The sequence below is a fragment of the Sprattus sprattus genome (genome assembly GCF_963457725.1).
Source record: "Sprattus sprattus genome assembly, chromosome: 3".
NCBI lineage: Eukaryota > Metazoa > Chordata > Actinopteri > Clupeiformes > Clupeidae > Sprattus > Sprattus sprattus.
This window is the reverse complement of record NC_137922.1, coordinates 33,633,308-33,657,880: the sequence shown is the minus strand read 5'-3', so window position 1 is coordinate 33,657,880 and position 24,573 is coordinate 33,633,308. Positions and strand designations below refer to the sequence as shown.

The following is a 24,573-nucleotide window of genomic DNA, read 5'->3' as shown; positions in this document are numbered from 1 at the left end:
GGTAATAAACAATGAATCATTTACTCTCTTCAAAACTGCATCATATGCCTAAAACAAGGCAGACCATAATAGTTCCCACAGAAACACTTCCCGTATACACCTCTGAATATGAGCAGTGTATGTGTGTGCCTGTGTAAGTGTTTATGCGGTGTGTTCAAATAAAGTCTAAGTGATGGTGACAGGGACCATATGCCATGTTGTGAGAAGACGGTCTGAAATATGGAAATCACATCAGTAACGTGTCTATATCTCCTTATGTTACGTTAACATACATTTATATCCCTGTGCTTACATTGGATGAGCAGGGTGCAATGGTATTAAGCTAGTAGATGTTTTGATCAAGTATGCAGTTAATGCATTTGTAAACTATGACTATGTAATAAAATACAGTGAGTAGTGTTAAATTATACATTTAGAGAAATTTTATTGAGTGAAGCTGCTGCATTGCTTTTATCATATTGAATTTTAACAGCTTATAATTATATTATCTCTTATATTGCAATAGTTAAAGTAACACTATGCAACAATTTGACACTTTTTGAGGTGTGGTTTTATAGGAAACTAGTTTTGGTACCATCTTCAAATTCATTTTGATACCATATGGTCATGTGAAAGACATGTGTCTTTCCCACTAGCCATCCAGGATATGCACTATGTAGTTCTGTTTCCTGACATTAACACTTAAAAAATGGAAGAAAAGCTTTCACAGCATGACATTGCCAGCTATACTGCCAAAAGACACCAGTTAGTGTGTTGGCAAGCTTCTATCAGTGTCAACTGGGCTGTTGATGGTTTTTGCAAGGTTTTTGCATGGCTTTTAGGTAGTTTACTTGCTAGTTTTGGAACAAAATTCCTTATTGCTGCTTTAATATACCATAGATGTTAAAAGCTGTATCTAATAGTTATGGGGAGCTGTGTTGGTCAGTATGTGTTATGAAATCTATATGGCTTATATAGACTAGGGTGTCCAAGGATAAGGGAAATATTAGTTCACAGCTTATTATGTAAATAGAGTTAAGGGTGTTTTGAATTGAAAGGGTGGTTTTTGTTGTCCATAGACAATTTTCAAACACCCCCAGGTTAGGAAGGTTACATGCCTTTCTTTTCCAACGGGACACAAACATCTGTCAACAAGTCTTGTGTTGTGTGTTTTGAGGGGGTGTGCCAACCCACCCATGAGAATTCAGCATCGTATTTAAAGCCATCTGAGGCCTTGCATGCCTTTTGTCATGTTTTTGGAACACGGAACAAAAAAACGATTTTTACGTCAGCGCTGTTTACCCATCAGTCCTCACCACCCACCTGTCTCTGTCTTAATCCAGTTTTCATCCCCCAACCGCTAGGCTCTCTCAGCCCTGGAATGAAAAATGTACCTGGCTAGATGCTGTCGCTTTGTCAATTACCTCAGAATGCAACCGGTGAAAGAATGTAATCTGCTTGTTCCATGAGTTGTTTTTGAAAAAAAAAACATTGTTTTGTTTTTCATTTTGCAATACTTTGGGCCTTTTCTGGAGGCTCGACTGGTTAGTTGAGATAATGAAAGCATACGCTATGCTAAAAGTGGATGAAGGCTTAAAAGGTATGGTGGCTGCTCGTCTTGCTATGGAATGGCTAAATGTTTGTGTTGCTTATTTGTACATGATTGGCTTTGTGATTGTGATTAGCGCAGATGTTGTGACCAGATGACTATGACCTGACGTTCCACCTGTGTTTGTGTTTTTTTTTCCTCTTGCAGGGTTAAGGTTTTTAAGAGCCTTAAGGTTGATACAGTTCTCAGAAATTTTACAGTTTTTGAATATTTTAAAAACTAGGTAAGTACTTTACTCTCTCGTCCCTTTGGGTTGGTGCATGCTCTTATCACGTCAGGTTCAAAATGGGGATGTTGTGTCTGTTCTGTCTCTTGTGCGTCTGTGTGTCTATTTGAACAGTGCTGAAGTCGATGTACTGTCTTTGATTACCATGAAAGCCGAATCAAATTTTTATGTGCTGATATGTCTGTCCCTGTTAAAAGATCTAATATGAGAAAATACACACTTAATCTCTACTTCACCAATACAGCAAACAAAGTACAATTGTCAGAACTTTTACTTGATATATTTTCCACTTTTGCAGAAAGAAGAGCATGTGTCATCTTATTGTTGTTGTGGCTCTGTGATCTAGACAGAGAGAGGAAAAAAACTCTGCACAGACAGCTAGAATTCCCCTGTCCCCCCAGTGCTTTGAGTTAAAGCTTTTAGCACAGATGTCAGGAAAGGCTTATAGCAGGGCAGAATGTTTCTGAATAATCTCCTCTTTCTATCAACGCACGTGGAGGTAGGGGCTAAGTCAGTAGATAGCCAAAGGCACAAAAGCACCAAATATCACCAATATATGAAGTATGCAGGCAGGACATCATGCCTCCCAGACTTGTCTTTTTTTTAAATGTATTGTGGTCTAACCAATTTGAATGGACAGCTAAATATGTTCTTTTGCTTCACTGACTAGCAGGCAAGGTCGTAACATGCTAATAGCATAATGGGGTGATTCAGGGCAATTCAGATTTTTTTTTTTGTCATAGCACGATCACCTCTCTTTCAATAGATTAGTGAAGTCAGAGTATTAAAAAATGTCATCCTTTATCCTATCTAAAATCCCATACTTAAACCTTGTCCCAAAATAACTTTGAAGGTCGTAGCAAAGTGTTTGAAAATCAGCATGTTCAAACTCTGGGGCATACCCTGTTGTTCATAAACTTTTAAAATATATATGAATAAATAGGTTGTCTTTTTCATTTTATTTTTGTTGTGTCCATGTAATAATGAGGGATATTCTGCTTCCAACCCTAGTTGGGAATGTGTGATTGACACGCTTTGCCTGGCTCTTGTTTTCAATAGCAATTCCATAAAACTTGTGAACTTGTGCTCAATCTTCATAAGCACATGGCTTACTGCAGCTGGATTCATCCACTTGGTAAGTTCACCATGTATTGTCGTGCCATACCACACCACTGACTCACTGCTGCTGGTGAGTGCCGAAATCTGAACAGTAAGTCCCTCAAAATGGTACAGAAACTCATCAGGTCAAACCAACTGTCCAAAGAAGTAGTCACATCTAGAATCACGTGCATGAGTAAAATGATGGATGGATAAGTGTCCGCAGTACAGTAACTGTTGGACACTTAATTCTATTGTTCAGCAACAGAATCATGAGGTTTTGAATCCTGCCCTATAACTCATTTTAAGAAGAGTTAATTCCGTTGTAACATTTGGGAATCATGCTAGAAATATGTAGGATCTCTGTGTGTTTTTATTCAAAGGATTACATAATGAAGACTCTAGAAAGTGAAACCAGTCAAAAAGTTGTCCTTTTGTTTATCCATAGAGATACTGAGACTTTTTGACATGCATTTTAGGTGGAAAACTCAGGGGACCCTTGGGAAAATTTCCAAAATTCCCAATCCCTTTCCTACTGGGAATGTGTCTACTTACTCATGGTCACCATGTCCACTGTGGGATATGGGGACGTTTGTGCAAAAACCACCCTCGGGCGGCTCTTCATGGTCTTCTTCATCCTCGGCGGATTGGTAAAAAACGATTTGTGTCTCTCCATTTTTTTATTTTATTATTTTGGTCATGCATCCTGCTTTTTTTTGCCCTGCATACAACCTGCCTTACCAGAAGCCCATTGGTCATGGTGCCCCTGTTTGACTTGACCAATAGCTGGAAACACGATTGCCCCCTCACCCCACATTCAACCTTCTCCTGTGAAGACAAGCAGCGTCGCTGTGCTGTCTCTTTAGTTTACACTTGACTTGAACACTTGGACATGAGTCAGGAATCTCAAAAAAATACTCTGATTCACAATAAATGACTAATTCAAACTCAGCACCATGCCATGGTGAAATAGGCTATGAATTTAAGTCACATGACATGCTTTTTGTAGACCACCCTATCAAAGATGAGTTGCTATCACAGAGGTTTGGTGGCAGATGATATTCCCCAAACTGAATCATGGCCCAGTATTCAAGTGAAGTGGTCATTGCTAAACTTCACACATTTTGCTAAGAATAAGACTTAAACCAAGTCCAAAGTGTTAAACATGTAAAGTTTTTTAGTGATGTTTAAACATCATGAAGTATGCCCAGGTGTAATGTTTACATAGAAGTCCACTATGCGGTTTCAAGACACCCCACCCTGCTCTTCCCTTTCCCAATTTCAACAAACCCAGTGAAAGGTTGATGAAACATAGATCTGCCTGCTGTCAACACATTTACAACTATTCTACTATTCTATTCTAAATTAAACATAGCAAGCTGTTCTTGTATCTAACTAGCAAGTCATGCAGAGACCTGTGGCACTAAAGTCATGGTGATCTCATGTTAACCAGAGACCTGTGGCACTAAAGTCATGGTGATCACATGTTAACCAGAGAGCTGTGACACTAAAGGCGTGGTGATCTCATGTTAACCAGAGACCTGTGGCACTAAAGTCATGGTGATCACATGTTAACCAGAGAGCTGTGACACTAAAGGCGTGGTGATCTCATGTTAACCAGAGACCTGTGGCACTAAAGTCATGGTGATCTCATGTTAACCAGAGAGCTGTGACACTAAAGTCATGGTGATCTCATGTTAACCAGAGAGCTGTGACACTAAAGGCGTGGTGATCTCATGTTAACCAGAGAGCTGTGACACTAAAGGCGTGGTGATCTCATGTTAACCAGAGACCTGTGGCACTAAAGTCATGGTGATCTCATGTTAACCAGTCACAGAGTCACATGTACTGTATACATAACCCAACCCTACTTTTTGTCAAACTGAACTGGTTTGATTGATGAGTTTCATTCTAGAATTGGGACTGTCTTGCCTGAATATAATACATTAATTAATATTAGCAATTTAAATGCAAACAAGTGTTAGTATTATAGTTTTATATATACATAATTTCTGGTGAAGGCACTTTACCATTATCACCACTTCTGAATAGTATTTAGTGGGAAAGAACAGTTTGAATCTGTCAGCACTAAGCATAGGGGTAATATGGACCATTTTTTGCTTTTTTCTCATTTAGAATAAAACTCATATAAAAGAAGATGAAGAACCAATGAATCAATTATTATGATCACTTCGAGAATAGGCCTATATGTGTTGACAAGGTAGTACTATGCTAATCAACTTGACACACGTGTTTGTTGGACGAAACATGGCTCTTTGGAGTTTCTACTCCTCTCATAACTTTTTAGTTAACTTCTAAAAAATATCTTCCCATCGCAGTTTGGCTGTTATAAAGTCAACTGTGTCCGTTTTTGCTCAGCATTTATTTTCCTCAAATGCAAATATCTGTAAACTCCCAGGCAGTCTGCCCTCACTAAAACAAACTGCCTTTTTCTATTTTCATTTCTTATATTTCTTTTGTGGAATGCTCTTGTTTAACATACATTCTGCATGCTATTCTCATAACTTCTGGCAATATGTTTTGCATTGAATTCCATAAAACATCTACAGAATTGAGTATCTATCTGACTACAAACACTGTAGAGTTTTTTTCTTGTGGATATCTACATATCCATTATGCAAAAAACAAAAAAAGAAATGAAAGATGAATAAAGAATAAAAGAATAGCCCTTTAGTCTTCTCTTTCTCCTATCTATTTTTTAGTCTCTTCTTCTGTCTGCTCCTCTTCTCCTCAGGCCATGTTTGCCAGCTACGTCCCTGAAATCATAGAGTTAATAGGAAACCGCAAGAAATATGGTGGTTCCTATAGTGCGGTTAATGGGCGAAAGTAAGTATATATACGGGAGGCTGTGCTGACTGGATCACTGGTCAAGCTCCCTCCCCCCGCATGCTTCTATTGTCTTGTCTGTTCTCTGTCCCACGCATGTAGGCCATGTTTGCGCGCTACGTGCCAGAAATCGCTGCACTCATCCTAAATCGGAAGAAATACGGAGGGAGTTATAACTCAACTCGAGGCAGAAAGTAAGTGCGAGAGACCAGAGAGTTGACAGATTTATTTTTGAAATGTCTCTCTGGTAAGGTGTGGAGTGGCTGTATGTGACCACAAGTGACTGCCGAGCTGGATCACAGTCACACAGCGACTGGAGATATTGGCCATGAATGTGAACGCTTCATGTCATTGCAAACAGCAACGTTACGACACGTTACAATCACTTTAAAGAAATTCACGTTAACATGCTTTTGTGTTTGTGTGTTGCTTTTGTTGGCAGTCGCAATCATTGTGAATTTATATGTCTGCTTTCTGTGGTACCAGCTACGTCAATTTTGCATGTCATTTTGCCAGTGATTGTGTCATAGTTGGAGATAGGTGGGATTCTAATGGTTCAAACTAATTGGTACATTGCATGTACTGTATACATTATGTATTTTCATGTATGCTTAAGGCACGACATTTGATTGATTGAAACTTTTTTTGTTTTGAACGCTGAGCAATTTGGCAACTATATGGATTAGTTTCGGTATCATATAGTAGCCAAACATTTTATACTCATTCATCATCTTTACTGACAAAAATCACGAGACCTGAAAAGACTGCTTTACTCAGAGGGATACAAAGCATTTAAATTTGGTTTGGTTTAGCATTAAGTTTTTATTTTGATTGCTCAGCTGTTTCTTCATTCCTGGCCTAAATCTTCAGTCAGAACCACACAATAAATTCTGGATGCCTTAGACTCCAAACTCCTCCGATTGAGAAGATTCCATCGATTGTGAATGTCTCGCATACAACGTGCTTGTCATTTCCACAAACCTCATGTCAACAGTTAGTTCAATCAGGATGCCATCACTAATCATTTGCTTAATGCTAGAGCCGATATAATCAAAGGCTATTCACAACTTCTACCCTTTTGTTAACATTTGTCTATGTACTGCAGATAATATGGTGTGAACACAAAGTTCAGTACTGCCATACTTCCAGCCTCCATACTTCAATTAAGGTGTACACTATTCAGAAGAGATAGAATCCATGTTGTATTCGTAGCCAGGGAGAACGTTTACTTTACTGTAAGTCTCATTCAAGCTTGGCAGTTCAGCATATAAGAGCACACAACCACCGTGTAAACATACACAATGAAAAGCTTGTTGAGGCACTGAAGGACCCTGTAATGAGGTCCCGTGACGTGACGTGATGTCTGAGACAAAGACTGATGTAAAACATTATCATGGGCTCCTCACCCTATGGCAGTAAGTATAGTCACACTGGATATCACATCTTCTTCAGAGCTGCTCAAGAAACCATTACATTAAGAAGCAGTTTTTGCATGAGCACAGGACTGGAAGGCACTTAAGTACGTAATACAGGAAAAGGAGTGAGACTGCCTGAGGAAGGCAGCTGTTAAAACAATTTACAAGCCCTTAGTGTTCCAACCAGTTGTTTGGTATGATGATGACCACTAAAAGTCATTATTTGCTTTAGTTTGGCTGGTCCTTTGAATCTTTAGAGCCCCTGTGCGTGAAGCGATTAAGTTTTGCCATTAGGCCTACTGCAATTTAGAGAGAATTGATTACCATCTGACCTCTTCCCTACAATGCCCCAAAGAGCCTTTCATACTGATATGCTTGTTGTATTGTAATGGATTTCTGATAGGGATCTCTCTTTCTCCCTGTGACATGCCAACTTGTGCATGTTATGTGGTTAGCATGGTGTCTGTCTGCATTTCTCTTGTTTACCCATGGGGAGTATTTTAAAGGCAACACAAAGGAGTCCAGAAGGTCTAGCATTGTAATGTCTCACTGTGTGTCTGACTTTGGTGGTTATCCCTTTCATTTATCACAAAATCAGTGTCATCAGTCCGATGTCTTTAGCAAAAGTGACTAACATCACAGCATAGCTGTGTAACTCAAAATTTCTGCCCTGTGTTACTGAAAACCACCATCTTCACATCATGCCCTGAACTGTTTTGCCATAGAAGTCCATATGTAAAACTCCACATTTGCATACTTAGGTATGATTATAGGCAACATCTCCCTTTTATCTGGAAACACCCGTGCTGATAATATAGAATAACAATGGGCAGTCTTTCTCAAGTCATGCCACAAAGCACAATTCGGAACGCCGTTTCAACTTCGGTCCGATAGCGATGTAATGTCATATCGTGAACGTCAGCTAATTAGTCAGTCAGTAGTAACACAAGTCTGATAAAACCATATTAACAACCATTATTCATTTCAACAACTTTAGTGAGTTCAAGTTGATTGAAATACACAGGGCTCTAGCATGTTTTTGGATTTGACATGAGATAATGTTGCATTTTTGAAGTGCCCCAGCTGAATTAGTAGGGGTGTGACTTGACCTGGACAGAGGAAATGTAATTAGCTTGCGCTATGCTTTCCAAGAATCAATACGATGCCTTCAATTAAAAGCTCAGGCGAGATTACCTCAACAACATTCCACATCACTAAAGATGGCAATACGTATTGACTGCAACAACCTTTCAAAGACCGTTTTGTGATGTGCCATATGATTGGTCCATTTTTAGATTTCCAAATGCTCTGTGCAGTGTGTCTACCATTTATCCATGCCTTGAATTGGTACCTATGTAAGATAGTGTGAAGTCAATGTTTATGATAGTTGATGATTAAGTTGCTGTTAGTCTGACATGCATCGTGATGTGGAGTATTGGGAAGTAATAAAGCTCACACATCCATAATGGAAGTGCACACTCGTCCATCTAAACCTGTTGTAAGCCCATGACCAAATGAAAGAAGTTAATTAATAAGCTTGCTAACAGGATGTCCATGCTAAACCTTTGACTCGATTGGATATTGGATAGACTGCTTCATAATCCATCCTAAGAAACCATTGTTTCATAAAGACAGTGTTGAGGATTCAGAAAGCTTAGTTGTGGTCAGAGATCCCTATCAGTCATAAGCATGGGTTGTGCATTCGGCTTAACCAACCCTCAATAACCACTTGATTGTCTGGACATTTTTGGGTCTGAGTAGTTAGCTCGATTCCTCTCGATTCTCTCTAGAACGATTCTGTCTCGACTCAGAAAAGTTCATTTTTTAATTTGAAATTTGAAATTAGAATTTTTTCTTTTCCGTTTTGTGTTGAAATGCAAGCTGCATCGATTATTGCGTTGTTCATAGAAAGTCATAATTGTGACAAGGAAAAAAAAATTCGGTAACACTTTCTATGAAGCCCAGCGTTATAAGGCCCTATAAGGACATTATAAGGGCCTTAATAATGACTTATAGCGATTGCTACAATGACTTATAGCTACTTTATAACTGCGTATAATGTCTTCATGATGACTCATAATCACCTTTATGATACATTATATCAGTTTATTATGAATGGTTATAATTAAAGATGGAATAATGCATTATAAATATGTGACTGTCGGGTAACACTTGCTATGAAGCCTGCCTTTATAAGGTCCTATAAGGACATTAATGATGACGTTTAAAAGTAGCTATAAGTCATTGTAGCACTCTTTATAACTATGTTTAGCATCTCCACAATGACTCATATCCACTGCTCTGAAACGTTATGTCAGTTAATTATAAATGGTTATAATCTAAGATAAAATGATGCATTATAAATATGTTATGATCATAGGTTTGTGTGGGTAATCATGAATCCTATGAAGCCTGCATATATGAAGCACTATAAGAACATTCATAATACCTTTAAAAACTAGATAAGTCATTGTGGCACTCATTATAACTATGTATATAGGTCTTCACGGCACATCATAACCACCTTTGTGATATATTATGCAAAAGGGATATAAGATTATTATATTGCTAGGTGCCGTTCCCTTGTGACACCAGAAATCCAAGAAAAAATAAGCAAGATGAAAACTGATGGGGACTTGCTCCTGATGGCCGTCCATTAAAATGTCATACCGTATGTCACATCAATAAGTTGTCTACAGAAGGCTTGCTGTTTTTTTTTTTTAACACCCTTTTTAACACCCTTACAATGCTATGTTCCAGTGGTGGTCCGTCAGGGCCTTCAAGGCCTTCTCTGCTGGCCTAAACATCATCAGAAAATAAATGTAATAAAATACATTTAATTTTAATATTTTCTTTTCATAAATATGTATTCAATTATTCCCTATAGTCCATTATCTTCATTTCATAACTTCCAGCGTTGTTAATTTATGTTAGAGCTTTCATCCAATCATATTTCAGCTATCATGTGTTGCTACGCTCCGTGAAATCTTCCCCGAGAACAGAAATCTTCCCTGAGGCCTTCATAATTCACATTGAAGGCCCGTGTACATCTGATTGGTTATCACAACTGGCTGTTTCATTTAATTTAAGTTGAATGAACTGAAACAGACAGTTGTGACAACCAATCGGATTTCGAGTTGGCGACACTGGGCCTTCTAGAAGGCCCGGAAGATTTCTTTCCTCGCGTTGAACGTGACACGTAAACGTCCTTTTTATTGGATACTGAGGCAGACCGGTGCAGTGCTTCAGTGCTCAGTTTAGCTGGCTAATGCGAAAACGACGTACATGCTTATGCTAGTTTAGTTGTTTCAATTGGTAAGACTAAATATAATTACATTAACCAACTCATAAACTAGTTTACACCAACTTGATAATTCCAGTTTTTGATACAATCACAACGCCATTTTCAAGACGGAACTTTCAAGAAAAACTGGATATCGTGAGGATGGGAAGTTTAATGAAACTGCTTTGCAGGTGGGACAATGCGATGTTTAGTGGACAAACTTGTTAAAGCTTTCGGTGGACTTAATAAAACTTTGTAGACTAATCCCTGAAAATCGCCTTTTATTTTTAAGTTGTGACAGCAAGCGATCATATAACTGAGAGTATACTACTCTTAATGTATTGTTAATACGGGTGTATTGATTTTAAATGCTCCGGAAAGTCTGTTGTACTCGACTATGTTAAGGTACTCACTGCCTTTCTGTATAAATATAATGGTTCTAGAGCCATGGCGTCATAATGATGGTATTAGGAGGCGGATTCACTCAGTTTAACATCGTGTAGGGCACACTGATCTCAAAAAGTTTCTTTTTGAGATCAGTGGTAGGACATCGCTGAAGGCCCAGTCGTGAAATGCACGGACCGCCACTGCTATGTTCTGGGCTATGTTCAGCCAGTGCTGATTTAAATAAAAGGGTTTTCATCTGTATCCTGTTGTATTTACTGTCAGCACTATTAACAAGTTCATAATGCCTTATCTTACTACTTATATTACTCTTTTGTCACTTTACTTAAAGCTGACAAAGTACACTTATATAATCTCATATCTGTTCATAACAACACCACCCTTTTGTCACTTTACTTAAAGCTGACAAAGTCCACTTATAGGATCTTCTAAAAGTTTATAATATTAAATTTCTGTATAGCAGCCTAGTCACCATACTAATAACCATTAATGAATATGCATAATATATCACAAAGGTGGTTATGATGTGCCGTGTAGACCTACAGTACTGTGCAAAAGTTTTAGGCCGGTGTGAAAAAATGCTATGAACTAAGAATGCTTTGAAAAATGTAAACAATAAATGTTTATTTTGTATCCATTTACATGGTAAGACTGAGCACAGCAACAAGACACAACGTAGTTATACTGCATCAGCAGGGTCTCTCCCAGACAAATATTTCAAAGCAGACAGGGGTTTCAAAATGTGCAGTTCAAGCTCTTTTGAAGAAGACGTTGAGGATCGTAGACGCAGTGGTCAGCCAAGGAAACTTAATGCAGCTGATGAAAAACACATCAAGCTTATTTACCTTCGAAATCGGAAGATTTCAAGCAGTGGCATCAGCTCAGAACTGGCAGAAACCAGTGGTACCCAGGTACAGACATTTACTGTCCTGGGAAGTCTGGCCAGAAGTGGTCTTCATGGAAGAGTTGCAGCCAAAAAGCTCTACCCCGACAAGGAAACAAGGCCAAGTGACTGAACTAAGCACGAAAACATAGAAACTGGGGTGCAGAAACATGGCAGAAGGTGCTCTGGACTGATGAGTCAAAATTAGGAATATTTGGCTGTAGAAGAAGGCAGTTTGTTCGCCGAAGGGCTTGAGAGAGGTGCAATAATGAGAGTCTGCATGCAACAGTGAAGCATGGTAGAGGTTCCTTTCCAGTTTGGGGCTGCATTTCTGCAAGTGGAGTTGGAGATTTGGTCAGGATGAATGGTGTCCTCAATGCTGAGAAATACAGGCAGATACTAATCCATCATGCAATACCATCAGGGAGGCGTATGATTGGCACCAAATGTATTCTGCAGCAGGAACATAACCCCAAACATACAGCCAATGTCATTAACAACTATCTTCAGCTTAAAGAAGAACAGAAAGTCCTGCAAGTGATGGTATGACCCCCACAGAGCCCTGATCTCTACATCATCGAGTCTGTCTGGGTTTATATGAAGAGACAGAAGAATTTTAGGAAGCCTACATCCACAGAAGATCTGTGGTTAGTTCTCCAAGATGTTTGGAACAATTTACCAGCCGAGTTCCTTCAAAAACTGTGCGCAAGTGTATCTGGAAGAATTGATGCTATTTTGAAGGCAAAGGGTGGTCACACCAAATATTGATTTCATTTAGAATTTTCTTCTGTTCCTTCACTGCATTTTGTTAATTTATGAAGAATTGATGAAAATAAACTGTTAACACTTCCATTTTTGAAAGCATTCTTAGTTTACTGCATTTTTTCACACCTGCCTAAAACTTTTGCACAGTACTGTATATACATAGTTATAATGAGTGCCACAATGACTTAACTAGTTTTTAAAGGTATTATGAATGTTCTTATAGTGCTTCATATATGCAGGCTTCATAGGATTCATGATTACCCACACAAACCTATGATCACATATTTATAATGCATCATTTTATCTTAGATTATAACCATTTATAATTAACTGACATAATGTTTCAGAGCAGTGGATATGAGTCATTGTGGAGATGCTAAACATAGTTATAAAGAGTGCTACAATGACTTATAGCTACTTTTAAACGTCATCATTAATGTCCTTATAGGACCTTATAAAGGCAGGCTTCATAGCAAGTGTTACCCGACAGTCACATATTTATAATGCATTATTCCGTCTTTAATTATAACCATTCATAATGAACTGATTTAATGTATCATAAAGGTGATTATGGGTCATCATGAAGACATTATACGTAGTTATAAAGTAGCTATAAGTCATTGTAGCAATCGCTATAAGTCATTATTAAGGCCCTTATAATGTCCTTATAGGGCCTTATAACGCTGGGCTTCATAGAAAGTGTTACCAAAAATTCTTATAAAAAAATAGAGAAGGTAATTCATCTGCTGATTTTCTTGACACACAGTAGGAAGTTATTTGAGACTGAGTAGCAAACTCAAATGTTTTAAAAATCGAGATGCATCGATAATCGTTTTATCGGTTTAGAATTGATAATCGATAAAGCCACATATTCAATAATTGGTTCAGAATCGATAATCGTTTTAGAATTGAATCGTTGACCTCTGAAATTGTAATCAAATCGAATTGTGAGGTGCCAAGAGATTCCCACCCCTAATGTCCTGTATCAATAACTGAGGCAAACACTGCTGAATGTCTGAATGTAAAGTTCAAATGTCACACTGAACAATACATAAATTCCAGTTCAGGAACACAATCAATCTTCAAGACATGGGTAGGCTTGTAGAACCTGATAATGTAATAATTTCCCGATAATGTAATAACTCCCGATAATGTAATACAAATTCCTTCATAAGTCCCTAAAACATGTAATAAAACCTGATAATGTAATAATACCCCAACAATGTAATAAAGTGCATTTCCCAATCATTTTGCAGAACCTGATAATGTACTAATTACCTGATATTGTAATAACTTTGGTTGGTGCTGTAGCATCAGGTCTCCAGTTTCAGAGGTCCAAACAGTGAAGCTGTCCAGAGACCTGCTGCTTCACTATTAGCAGATACAGTATATATTTTATATGATTGCGAATGCCCAATTTTTACAATGGTGAAAGGGATATTCAGTGATAATCAACTAATAGAGAAAAAATAAGAACATTTTGGTATGTTATATATAGACTGGCAGCTAATGGGCACATAGAACATTGAGTTTCTAAGTCCTCATTGATCATCAATAGCTGACATTTCGCTATTTGATTTATATAAAATTCTCTTTTGATTTTGTGTGGCAATGTCCCTTAAAAATTACACTGTACCAGGCCAATCAAATCGTCTTTTGTCATTTGTCAGTCACTCGGATTGGTTGTAACGCCATTCCTATTGCGTGGCATTGCTTGCAGAGGCAACTTAACAGACAACCGTTAATCCCGCCCACACTGAAAATCGTGTTGTGCCAGACCCTTGTACAGCTTCTTGCTGTACAGGTTTGGCTTGCGAGGCTAAAGGCCTATACCAGGGGTCTTCAACGTTTTTCAGGCCAGGGACCCCCAAACTGATGGCGAGATGAGCAGGGACCCCCTACTACAGGGGTCTTCAACGTTTTTCAGGCCAGGGACCCCCAAACTGATGGCGAGATGAGCAGGGACCCCCTACTATATAAATTGCATACAATTTTCTTTATAATATACTGGGCCTAGTGCCAAATAAACATAGCTACCCTGTTATTGTGTCGATGGCACACATCCTCCCACATTAAGGAGATGTATCTTCTTTTCAATTACTCCTGACTGACACGATCCAACGGATGACGGAGGAGGAGTCTGGCGCATGGAGTTGTGTTGACAACGTAGATGTTATAGTGAGATTGACAGGTCAACAAACCAATCACACCGCTAGCAAGTTGTTAAGATTGTAGGTAGTAGCTTGCTAACATTAGCTAGGAGGCTCACACACCTCGCAAATCCTCACTTATTTTTCAGTTACAATTAACGTTTTTTTGACCTTGTACAGTGTCTATTTCTCTTTATTTTATTTTTTTAAATCTAAGCAAATGTCAAACTAACAATTTATAGGTACAAACAAGACCAGCTATGGAGTTTGGTTCGTCATCTTTTATTTTTGACCTTCGCGCTCTTTAGACTTGAGCAGAAACGCGATCTGATTGGCTAGTGCCTGTGCATGAAAGGTGCTGAGAGTGAACCGGTGCCCAGCTTGAGAGAGCTCCTGTGGGTAGCTGAATGTGTCGATTGGACTGAAAGATAACGTCTTCTCGATCAATTTATACGTTCGCTACAATATGTGGGATTTATGTTAATGTAAATTTAAAGGGAATAAATACAATTCTGATTTGGAAGACATTTAAATTTGTGGGAAAAAAAATTGGTTGAATTTTTTATTTTTTATTTTTTTTTTAATATTAAAAAAAATTATCTTATCAACCAAAGATTTCATGACCCCCCTGCAGTACCTCCGCGGACCCCCTGTTGAAGACCCCTGGCCTATACCATTGGGATCAAAATATGAGCAAAACAATAGTGGGTGGTTGTCTACACAGCATCACTACTTGGTCTGAATAACTGGTGTCCCAACATTTCAGCACTGACCAAAGTTTTTACAATATCAGGAATTTATTACATTATCAGGTTCTGCAAAATTGAGGCTAACCTGATAATGTAATAACTTCCAATTAATGTAACATTTTATTACATTATTGGTATGGCGATTGTTACATTATTGGGAAATGCACTTTATTACATTATTGGGATATTATTACATTATCAGGTTTTATTACATCTTTTAGGGACTTATGAGGGATTTTTTATTACATTATCAGGGTTATTATGTTATCAGGAAATTATTACATTATCAGGTTCTACAAGGCTGTACATTATCTTTCATTTTGTAAACTGCAAATGTAGTACCAAAGAGAGCATTTCACACTGGTAAAGCTGGGTTACATTCATGGGCCTGATTTGTGAGAGGTAGACTGACCAGGCTGAAACCTACAGCACATCACAACATCTCCTGCGCACATAACTCGCCCATGTGGTCCAGCACCAGAAGAACTAAATCTTGTGTTCCTATCCACCTTGTGTCATCACTGTAAAATACGGCAAAGCCTCATAATTTGAATATTTGCAAAAAGACGAGATCCAACAGCCTTAGATCAAATGAGATTGGAGCACATCATGGACAAGCACATCACTGGCCAGTCTCATGTTTTATCTGATGGACTGGGCCAAGTGAAGGAGGAAATCCTGCCTGGTTTCCTGGGGCCACATGTACTGTGTCCTTAACAGTTCTTTCTACCTTCAATAAATCTTTCATAAAACTACCCAACCAAACAAAACAGATTTGAACAGTTATCGCTGATGTCTTGGCACCATAATGCCTGCTTTCAATCCACAAAATAAGCCGCCATCATTTTTCTTCAAAATATCATCAATCTTTGTTTTCACCCTATGCACCCGTTGCCAAAATGACAGAGGACCTGGCCAAAATTACAAACACGGTCATTTGGACATTAGGGCTTGGCAATGGCCATCTATCGACAGGATTTAATGACATTTAATTAATTCTGGACAGGTGTATAGACCCTTGATGAGGGGGAAAGGGCTGTTTAAAAAGTTACCAAACCCCACCCTGACTTATTTTTCAAAAGTCAAGGCACTCTCAAAAGCGCTGATGGAATACGGTGTTCTAAAAAGTACATTACACGTATTCAACCTTAATGAAACATGGTTCCTGACATTTATCACCGGCTTTGTGATCGCCAGTACTCCAGTTGTACCCCAGTTGTGTTGTATATCTTATGTCACAGATAGCATCTCTTATCCATTGGACAAAATATCTATTCTTTATATGTGGTATGGGAAGGCTAGTAGATTTGTGGGTACAACTTTGATGCTCGCAATCACACTCTTTATCGCTACTTAAGGGTTCATGTGGCCCCAACACATCCGTTAGATATTTCAACACAGGAGTAGGTGGACTTTCATTCACTTCAAATGCTTTTGCTTGGGCCTTTGGCTTTTATTTAACAACTTCTATACAACAGGACAAAGCTGGACGAGTGGACCTTAATAACACTGTTAAACATTTCATCATAAGTATATGTTTTGAAAGTTGTACACTTTATGTCTGTAGAGATCCCTTTACACGGAGAGTCTCATATAGTATTTGTCGAAAATTAACTGTTTTTCTTTTTTTTTTCTTTAGGGACCTTGTTGGTTCATTCACATGGAGAATTATTTAATGTTTGCTGTAAAACTGTGGTTGCATGGCCCAAGGAAATGACAGTGTAGTTGAAAGCTGGATTTGATGCAGATTGGCGGCTTCTAGCTGTAAGCCAAGGCAAGCCAGACAACTGTAAAACGTCTCCTCTAATGGTTCTTCATAAACCCTTTGCCTTACAGGCACATCGTGGTGTGTGGTCATATAACGCTTGAAAGTGTGTCCAACTTCCTTAAAGACTTCCTTCACAAGGACAGGGATGATGTCAATGTAGAAATTGTTTTTCTCCATAAGTAAGTGACTTTTTGGTCCTTTAAAAAAGAAATAATTTGGCCGATCTGAAAAGAAAAAAAAAACACTCACTGATGCTCCACTCATTCTCTGCTGCAGTATTTCCCCTAATCTTGAGCTGGAAGCCTTGTTCAAGCGCCATTTCACCCAGGTGGAATTCTACCAAGGGTCTGTCCTCAATCCTCATGATCTTGCTAGGGTGAAGGTGAATCTTTTTTTCTTTTCTTCTGGTTTTGTTATTTTGTGTTCTTGTGCATATGCACTTGCAGAATAGTAAATTATTATTATTAATACAATTAATACAATACACCAGATATCTCCAGACAGCAAAGATGAGTACACCCTGGGTGTCTATTCTTCTGATTCTGATATTTTCCATGTTCAGATCGAATCTGCAGATGCCTGTTTGATCCTAGCTAACAAATACTGTGCAGACCCTGATGCGGAAGATGCATCCAACATAATGAGGTGAGAAAAGCACAACAGAAGGGTGGAGGAAATAATGAAATCAGGCCCATTAGCCGTTAACCCTTCCGCTACATCACTAATCTGATTGACCTATTCTTTCCTGTTGTTGGCTTAATCAAGGACAATTACAAAGTCTAGCATATTAGTTTGGATATTCATTACTTTAAGAAGCTGTTGAGATGCAGCTGAATAAATACACATGAAAATTAACCGAAGTGTGTTTCATTGTCATTTGCCAAATTACTATTCAGAGTGATATCCATCAAGAACTACCACCCAAAGATTCGCATCATCACGCAGATGCTGCAGTACCACAATAAGGTATGGACCACACCTTTTTTTAGTTTTTTTTGTTTTAAGGATCTATGTAAGGATCAATGTTAATGGGCTGCCTGTCAGTCAGTGTGTGAGAATGTGGGTTAGAATGACTTGTAATTTTTGTTTACTGTTATTGTTGTTGTTATTTCTCTTCATCTTCTCTTCCTCGTCTTCTTCACTTTCGCCCTTGTCTTCCCTCTTGTTGTATTTGTCTTCCTCTTCCTCCTCTTCCTCTTCATTGTATTCACTCTTCCTTCCCCCACCCCCCTTCCAGGCCCATCTTCTGAACATCCCGAGCTGGAACTGGAAGGAGGGCGATGACGCGATCTGCCTCGCTGAGCTGAAGCTCGGCTTCATCGCCCAGAGCTGTCTGGCGCAGGGCCTGTCCACCATGCTGGCCAACCTCTTCTCTATGAGGTCGTACATCAAGGTATTGAAAGCCATCACTCTTCTGGGCTCCCTGGATTGTTATTTATGCTGCTAAACGCTTTAGTGAGGCTCAATCCATTAAGCATCACGCCCTTTGCCAAAAGATCTGTGAAACCCATTGGCACCCTTGCTTGGTGAACGACCTTCATCCTTGGATGTTCTCTAGAAACTATAAAGCAATTGTTAATCCCATATGTGGCTATGAAAGTATAGGTGTTTGATTAATAATGACTGGCCTATGTCTGGCTGCGAGAGGAGCAGATGGATGTTTGATTGTTACTGACTGGGAGGGTGATTTGTGGTGTATTCATTGACGTGATAGATCGAAGAGGACACATGGCAGAAGTATTACTTGGAGGGTGTGGCCAATGAGATGTATACAGAGTACCTTTCTAGTGCCTTTGTGGGCATGTCCTTTCCTGAGATTTGTGAGTAAGTACACACTTTAATTTGGCTCTCATCACATAACTGAACAAATACAAGCGCACCCTTGTTTTCATATTGGGTGATGATGTAATAATGTGTGGTAATGTTTGTTTGTTTGTTTGTTTGTTTGTTTGTTTTTCCCCAGGTTGGTCTATGTAAAGCTGAAGCTACTGTTAATAGCCATAGAGTATAAGTCAGATATACGAGAAAGCAGGTGAGGCTCAATTAGGAACATTTCATAGCATAGTTCATTACATAGCAACATCTTGATGTGAAAATTGTGTTTGTTTATACCTTATCTTATATTTTATCACTAGATTATTTATTTTGATATGTTGTTTGTTTTGTGAACAAAAGCACACACCAATGACCAAAGCGGTATAGCTTTTGTCATGCTATTCTTGATACGGCTGACTATTGTTAACAAAAGATAGGTACTATTAAACTGTCCTGTGCCTTCAGTACACTCATCAACCCTGGGAACCACGTTAAGATGCAGGAGGGAACCTTGGGCTTCTTCATAGCCAGTGATGCTAAAGAAGTCAAGAGGTGCTGTTCCATTCTGACATGACCACGTACATAACACTAACACAATACTTAACTGAAGGCTTTGGTTTTCCCTTTTCCACTTGGTTGATGACACATGTTTTCACCCAGTTTGCTGTTCTCATTTGCATGTTAGGGCTCTTTATTACTGCAAGGCTTGCCATGACGACATCACAGATGCAAAAAGGATCAAAAAGTGTGGATGCAAAAGAAGTAAGTGCTCATTATCATCTTCTCTCTAATCCTCTGTGGCCTCTGCTCATTACAAGTGCCTTCTTAAAGCCATTGTTTTGTTTTTACTTTTGCCTTATTTTTGTTTTCCTCCTTTGATGGTATATATTTAAAGGCAATGACCCTAAATGCATTTCTTCCTTGTGAGTGTGAAACAGGAACATAATGTAGATTTGTGCTCCATCCAGCATTCTTAAATAATTCTCCAATTCTTAAAATGTACCAACCATGGATAAGATGTTGATGTTGTAATTTATCCATGTGGGCATGGCAGATATACATCACCCTGGGATTTCTCCAGTCATCTATATGACATTTTACAATATCATTGATTGAAATACCCAGAACATGTCAACAAGTCTCTTCCTCATAGAGTAATAGTGTTGGTTGTGCCTTAGCAACTTCAGAGCAGCCTCTCAAAGGCCATAGTTAACTTGTACAAAGAATATGGAATCAGTGTCTGAGCATCTTACAATATGTAATTCACAGTCTTTCAGCAGGAATATATTGCATATATAATATCAGGATTATTCTGTAGTTGTTTTGTTCTAAGGTTTATGTTGTTCAGTTACCCCAAAACAGGAATAAAAGGATATTACTTTTTTTCCCTAACCTTTTTTTTTTTCACTTCAAATCACTTTTTCTTTCACCCTTTTCTTTATTTTTTATTTTTTGCTGCATCGGAAAATGGTCTTTTAACCACTCTGTGATAGTGATATATTGTGAGTAAAAGTGCCTAATTTTATGCTTGACAAGGACAGTCACCTTAAAACTGTGAAAAAAAGAAATGTATACTTGTTGATGTTGCATGTGTAAACGTGAGTATTGCATCCCTTGTGCATATCATTGTTGTTTAAGTATCTACACAAAGGAAAGTTTTGTGTAAAAATGATCTAGTTTTAAAGTAACATTTTGGAACTATTTTACCTTAAAGATTTCACAAGAACTGAGAATGAACCCAAGGAGATAGCACAGTCATCTTCACAATAGCTCCACTTTAAAAAGTAAACATTGTAGATTTTTGATTTCCGATACCAAATATCTGATTAATAATTACAGTTATTCACTTTTGCCCAAAGTGACTTGCAAAACATTAGATAAAGCAGAGTAAAACAAGAAATAAACACCATGGCTTGCTATTTAAGCCTTGTAACCTTTACTTTAATACATAGGAATATGTATTTTAGAAGGTAAAAATAAATCTTTGGAAGGAGTTGTTGTACCCAAATGTACCACAAGATGTCATCCCAAAGCCTTATTAAATCAAGCACAACAGTGGATTCCTCAACCACCTCCCTTCACATTCCGTCTAGCATTTGAATACCAGATTGCATGGACAAGGCTACTGTATGTCATATCAAACGTCGGGCTGCCATGTTTGTAAACCACATGTTGCATGTTATACTTAAGCATGCAGTCCAGCTTGCTGTGACGTGCTAATGAAAGAAGCGCTAAGTGACTTCAGTGTTCTGTCTAACAGAGCTGTGCTGCTAAAAGCTTTTCCTGTCTAACGTTGTGTTCCATGCATCACCATTTTTAATCTTCACCCTTGACCCCGAAGAGTTGACATAAGCCTCAGAGGACAGCTTAGCTGCTGTGATTTCACTGATTAAATAATCTATTGCGCGTAAAGTAACAATGCATGGTTTTATGTGCCGGTGCTTATGTGCTGAAGGTTTCTTTCACTGCAATATTGCGCTTGTTCAAGAGAGTAACTGCAAATATGTTCAACATATTTGGTGATTAGACAGATGAGGACAAGGGTATAGTGTACAAGGTGTTGTTAGGTGGTCATTCCACTCAATTGAATTCAGTCTCTATGAATATTCATGAATAAAACTGGACCTCAGATAGCATTTCTAGCCTGACCTGACTCTCCTCCCACGTCATTGCCCATATACAACCTTGTCCTCATACATCTGATACAGTCGCTAAAAGTGAAGCATTATCCAGTCTCCATATAGATATCGAGTTTAGATATGGAGTTCCTCAAAGGTCCATATTTGGACCCTTTGAAAAGAAAGACCCTCCTGCTGGGATGCAGAATGTCTTCACCATTAACCACCATTAACCTGCTGCTTTTCCTCTCCTCTCACCCCAAACATTACTGTAGCCAAGATGTCCGTCTACAAGAGAATGAAACTGGCATGTTTTGATTGCGGCCGTTCTGAGCATGACTGCTCGTGCATGTCAGGCAGTGTGCGTAGTAACATGGACTCCCTCCGACAAGGCTACGCACTCTCCCCCATATCTGTTAATGATTGCAAGCCTACTTTGCGCTCCTGTAAGTTCTCGGCATCATGCAAAACACAGTGCTGTTGAATGTCTAGTGATTGGCGTCTACCTGTCTGTGCGAGCCGCCACCGTCGCCGTCGTCGTAGTCGTCATCTGTGTCTCTGAATCGCTTTGAATCAAAATTGTTGGTGGGGATTAACTCCAGATTCCATTGTGATTATTGTTCTTTGGTGAGGTTTTGTTCTGTCAGGTTTTCTGCTTTTGGCAACGTGCTGGTCAGATGTTTGTTGCATGCTGTGGCGGTGTAGACTGTGTACTTGATGTTTTGCGCTCTGGCTTCAGACTTCCTGTATGTAATACATATGGCTTCTGAACAATTTATGTCATGTCATGATATATATATATATATGTGTGTATGTACATGTGCATGGTCCAAACAATACTACATACTCCATTACAGCCATTTTCATGAATTACTTTACAGTTCACACATTTCATTAGATTTAATTTGTTCAGAGGCTTTTTATATGGTCTGTCCAAGGCATACAGTTGGTGACAGTTTATAGCCATTCAATCCATCTTAATAAATCCCAACATCACAATTTCCCATGGAAGGCCTTACTCAACTGTGATCACAAGCACAAAAGTACCTAAGGTCTATGTGTCATTCACCTCATGGTTTTAGGTCATGGCACACTGAAGATAATAACAATGTGATAGGAAGGTTATGGTGGACCGTTATTTAGCGACTTGCATAGGCATTCTGCAGTGACAGGAGTCAAACCCCGGGTCAACCACTTAGAAGTTGGCAGCACCCAGTTTTGGGGCCATCTTAGTCCATAATGTCCTGTTCCCTTGAGTTCCAGGACTGTACAAATGTGGTCAGTGTCTGGCACAGAAGAGTAGCACTACCTATCCTCAGCGATCTTCATCGAGAGCAAACGCTTATGTAGTCTGACGTGAAAATTATGTTTTCTTTTTTCTTCTTCTTTTTTTCTTCCTCGGGCTGCCACAGCCAGTGGTGGTTTGTCACGAAACACTGTGCGACAGATTCGTACCACCAGGAAGCCCTCACCTCTCCAGTACCCACTACCCCCTTGCTTGGGGGGGAGGGGGGCGAGGGTTAAGACTCTCATGAGAGTTCCTTCACCCTCTTCCTCGCAGTAGCAAATTCCTGGCGACAGATGCCAGCTCCCGTGTTCATGTTGTAGGGCTCTGTCAGTAGCCTAGGGCACAAATGTATGGATGTTTTTATTTATTTATTTAACCTGCTCCCTGAGATTGGTGTCTTTGGAGCTCACTCTGGCTATGAAACATGGGTTTTTTTCATTCTCTGCCTTGGCTCAGTCTTAAAGCTCTGTCCACACCATCTATTTTGCCCTGATTTCCCCTCCATTAAAAGGATATTTGGCTGAGCAGAGATGAATAAAGGCCATGAACAGCACATATGCTGATGATATAGCTGAAATTAAACATACATGGTCCTATTCATTATGTCTGTGAAAAGTGAAAATGGGCTCTGTTGTGCCAAATATCGTGTGGTATCATAGGAATAGTGAATAATGTTTAATTAACTCTAAATATGAAATCTAGTACCTCGTTTATTTTCAGTTAGGGGAAAACACTGCTTCTACGGTTTGTCAGTCGTCATAATAATACCACGGTGGTTTGGTACAAATTGTGGCTTTGTTGTAGTTTATCGCTCAATCAAACCCATCCTCTCATCCTTTCAAAATCATCCTTTGAGTAACCATAAACGAAAGATTTTTGTGTTCCATTGTTTTTGCCCATGATCATAAATGACTCTATCCTTTACAGGCACTGTCTCTTCAAACGTGCCTTAAAGGGAATCTCCACTGCCGAGATCCAAATGCTTTTCTCCCTCTTCATCACACTCTGCTGTTTGAAATATTAAGACTGTAATCTTTCATGTAATTGTCACTGCAGCCTTTCTAACCTCACATTGTCTCTGCACTTTTCTCAGCTAAAAGTAACTATAACGGATATATCAAATCAAGTAAGTTTGTTTTACTTTACTTTTTTTTCCTAACCACCCTTCCCTGTACACTTCTCTACTTTCCACCATCCTCCATACTCCTTTCCTCCCTTGCCTTGTTCACCTACCCTCCTCTATGACTCTGTTTGCTTGCGACTACGGGTGAAGATCTTGTTCCCCAGATAGCTAGTTTTTCATCTGTAAATCCCTCTCAAAAGGCCCACAAGGTGTTTATCATGATATGAATGTGTATGTGTGGTGCCTCCAAAGCCAGATTAAGCCAGCTTGATATCTTTATATAGAAAAAGAATGTACAGTGTCACACATATATAGAGAAATGATAAGCAGTGTCTGATAGCCAGTTACATAGAAATGATATTCAGTGTCTGAAGAAGCTGGCTGGTTGTTTGCCAGCAGGTGGCGCTACTTGCCCAGTGCAGGAGCCGCGTGAAGACGAGCTAGAGGAGGTGCGTGTCACCAGTGGCACATCAGTGTCTATCTCATGCTACGCTGTACTGTGAACTGTTACTCTAATATTTATGCTAAACAAGACCACAAAGGATGTTCGCC

The 24,573-nt window shown here is 39.0% G+C and overlaps 1 protein-coding gene across 1 annotated transcript in view; it reads left to right on the top strand.

The window, feature by feature from the left end:
• Window positions 1–24,573, top strand: part of LOC308361700 (calcium-activated potassium channel subunit alpha-1a-like) — a gene marked incomplete at both ends in the record, with an annotated part of 92,318 nt that overhangs the window by 49,084 nt on the left and 18,661 nt on the right. The window contains 14 exons of the mRNA XM_080834125.1: window positions 1,736–1,811; window positions 2,874–2,949; window positions 3,392–3,562; window positions 5,668–5,759; window positions 17,246–17,356; window positions 17,454–17,559; window positions 17,740–17,822; window positions 18,074–18,143; window positions 18,415–18,570; window positions 18,892–19,001; window positions 19,141–19,209; window positions 19,458–19,544; window positions 19,678–19,754; window positions 21,886–22,056. Of these exons, the coding sequence (XP_080690251.1) occupies window positions 1,736–1,811; window positions 2,874–2,949; window positions 3,392–3,562; window positions 5,668–5,759; window positions 17,246–17,356; window positions 17,454–17,559; window positions 17,740–17,822; window positions 18,074–18,143; window positions 18,415–18,570; window positions 18,892–19,001; window positions 19,141–19,209; window positions 19,458–19,544; window positions 19,678–19,754; window positions 21,886–22,056 (1,455 nt within the window). The remainder of the gene's footprint in view (window positions 1–1,735; window positions 1,812–2,873; window positions 2,950–3,391; window positions 3,563–5,667; window positions 5,760–17,245; window positions 17,357–17,453; window positions 17,560–17,739; window positions 17,823–18,073; window positions 18,144–18,414; window positions 18,571–18,891; window positions 19,002–19,140; window positions 19,210–19,457; window positions 19,545–19,677; window positions 19,755–21,885; window positions 22,057–24,573) is intronic.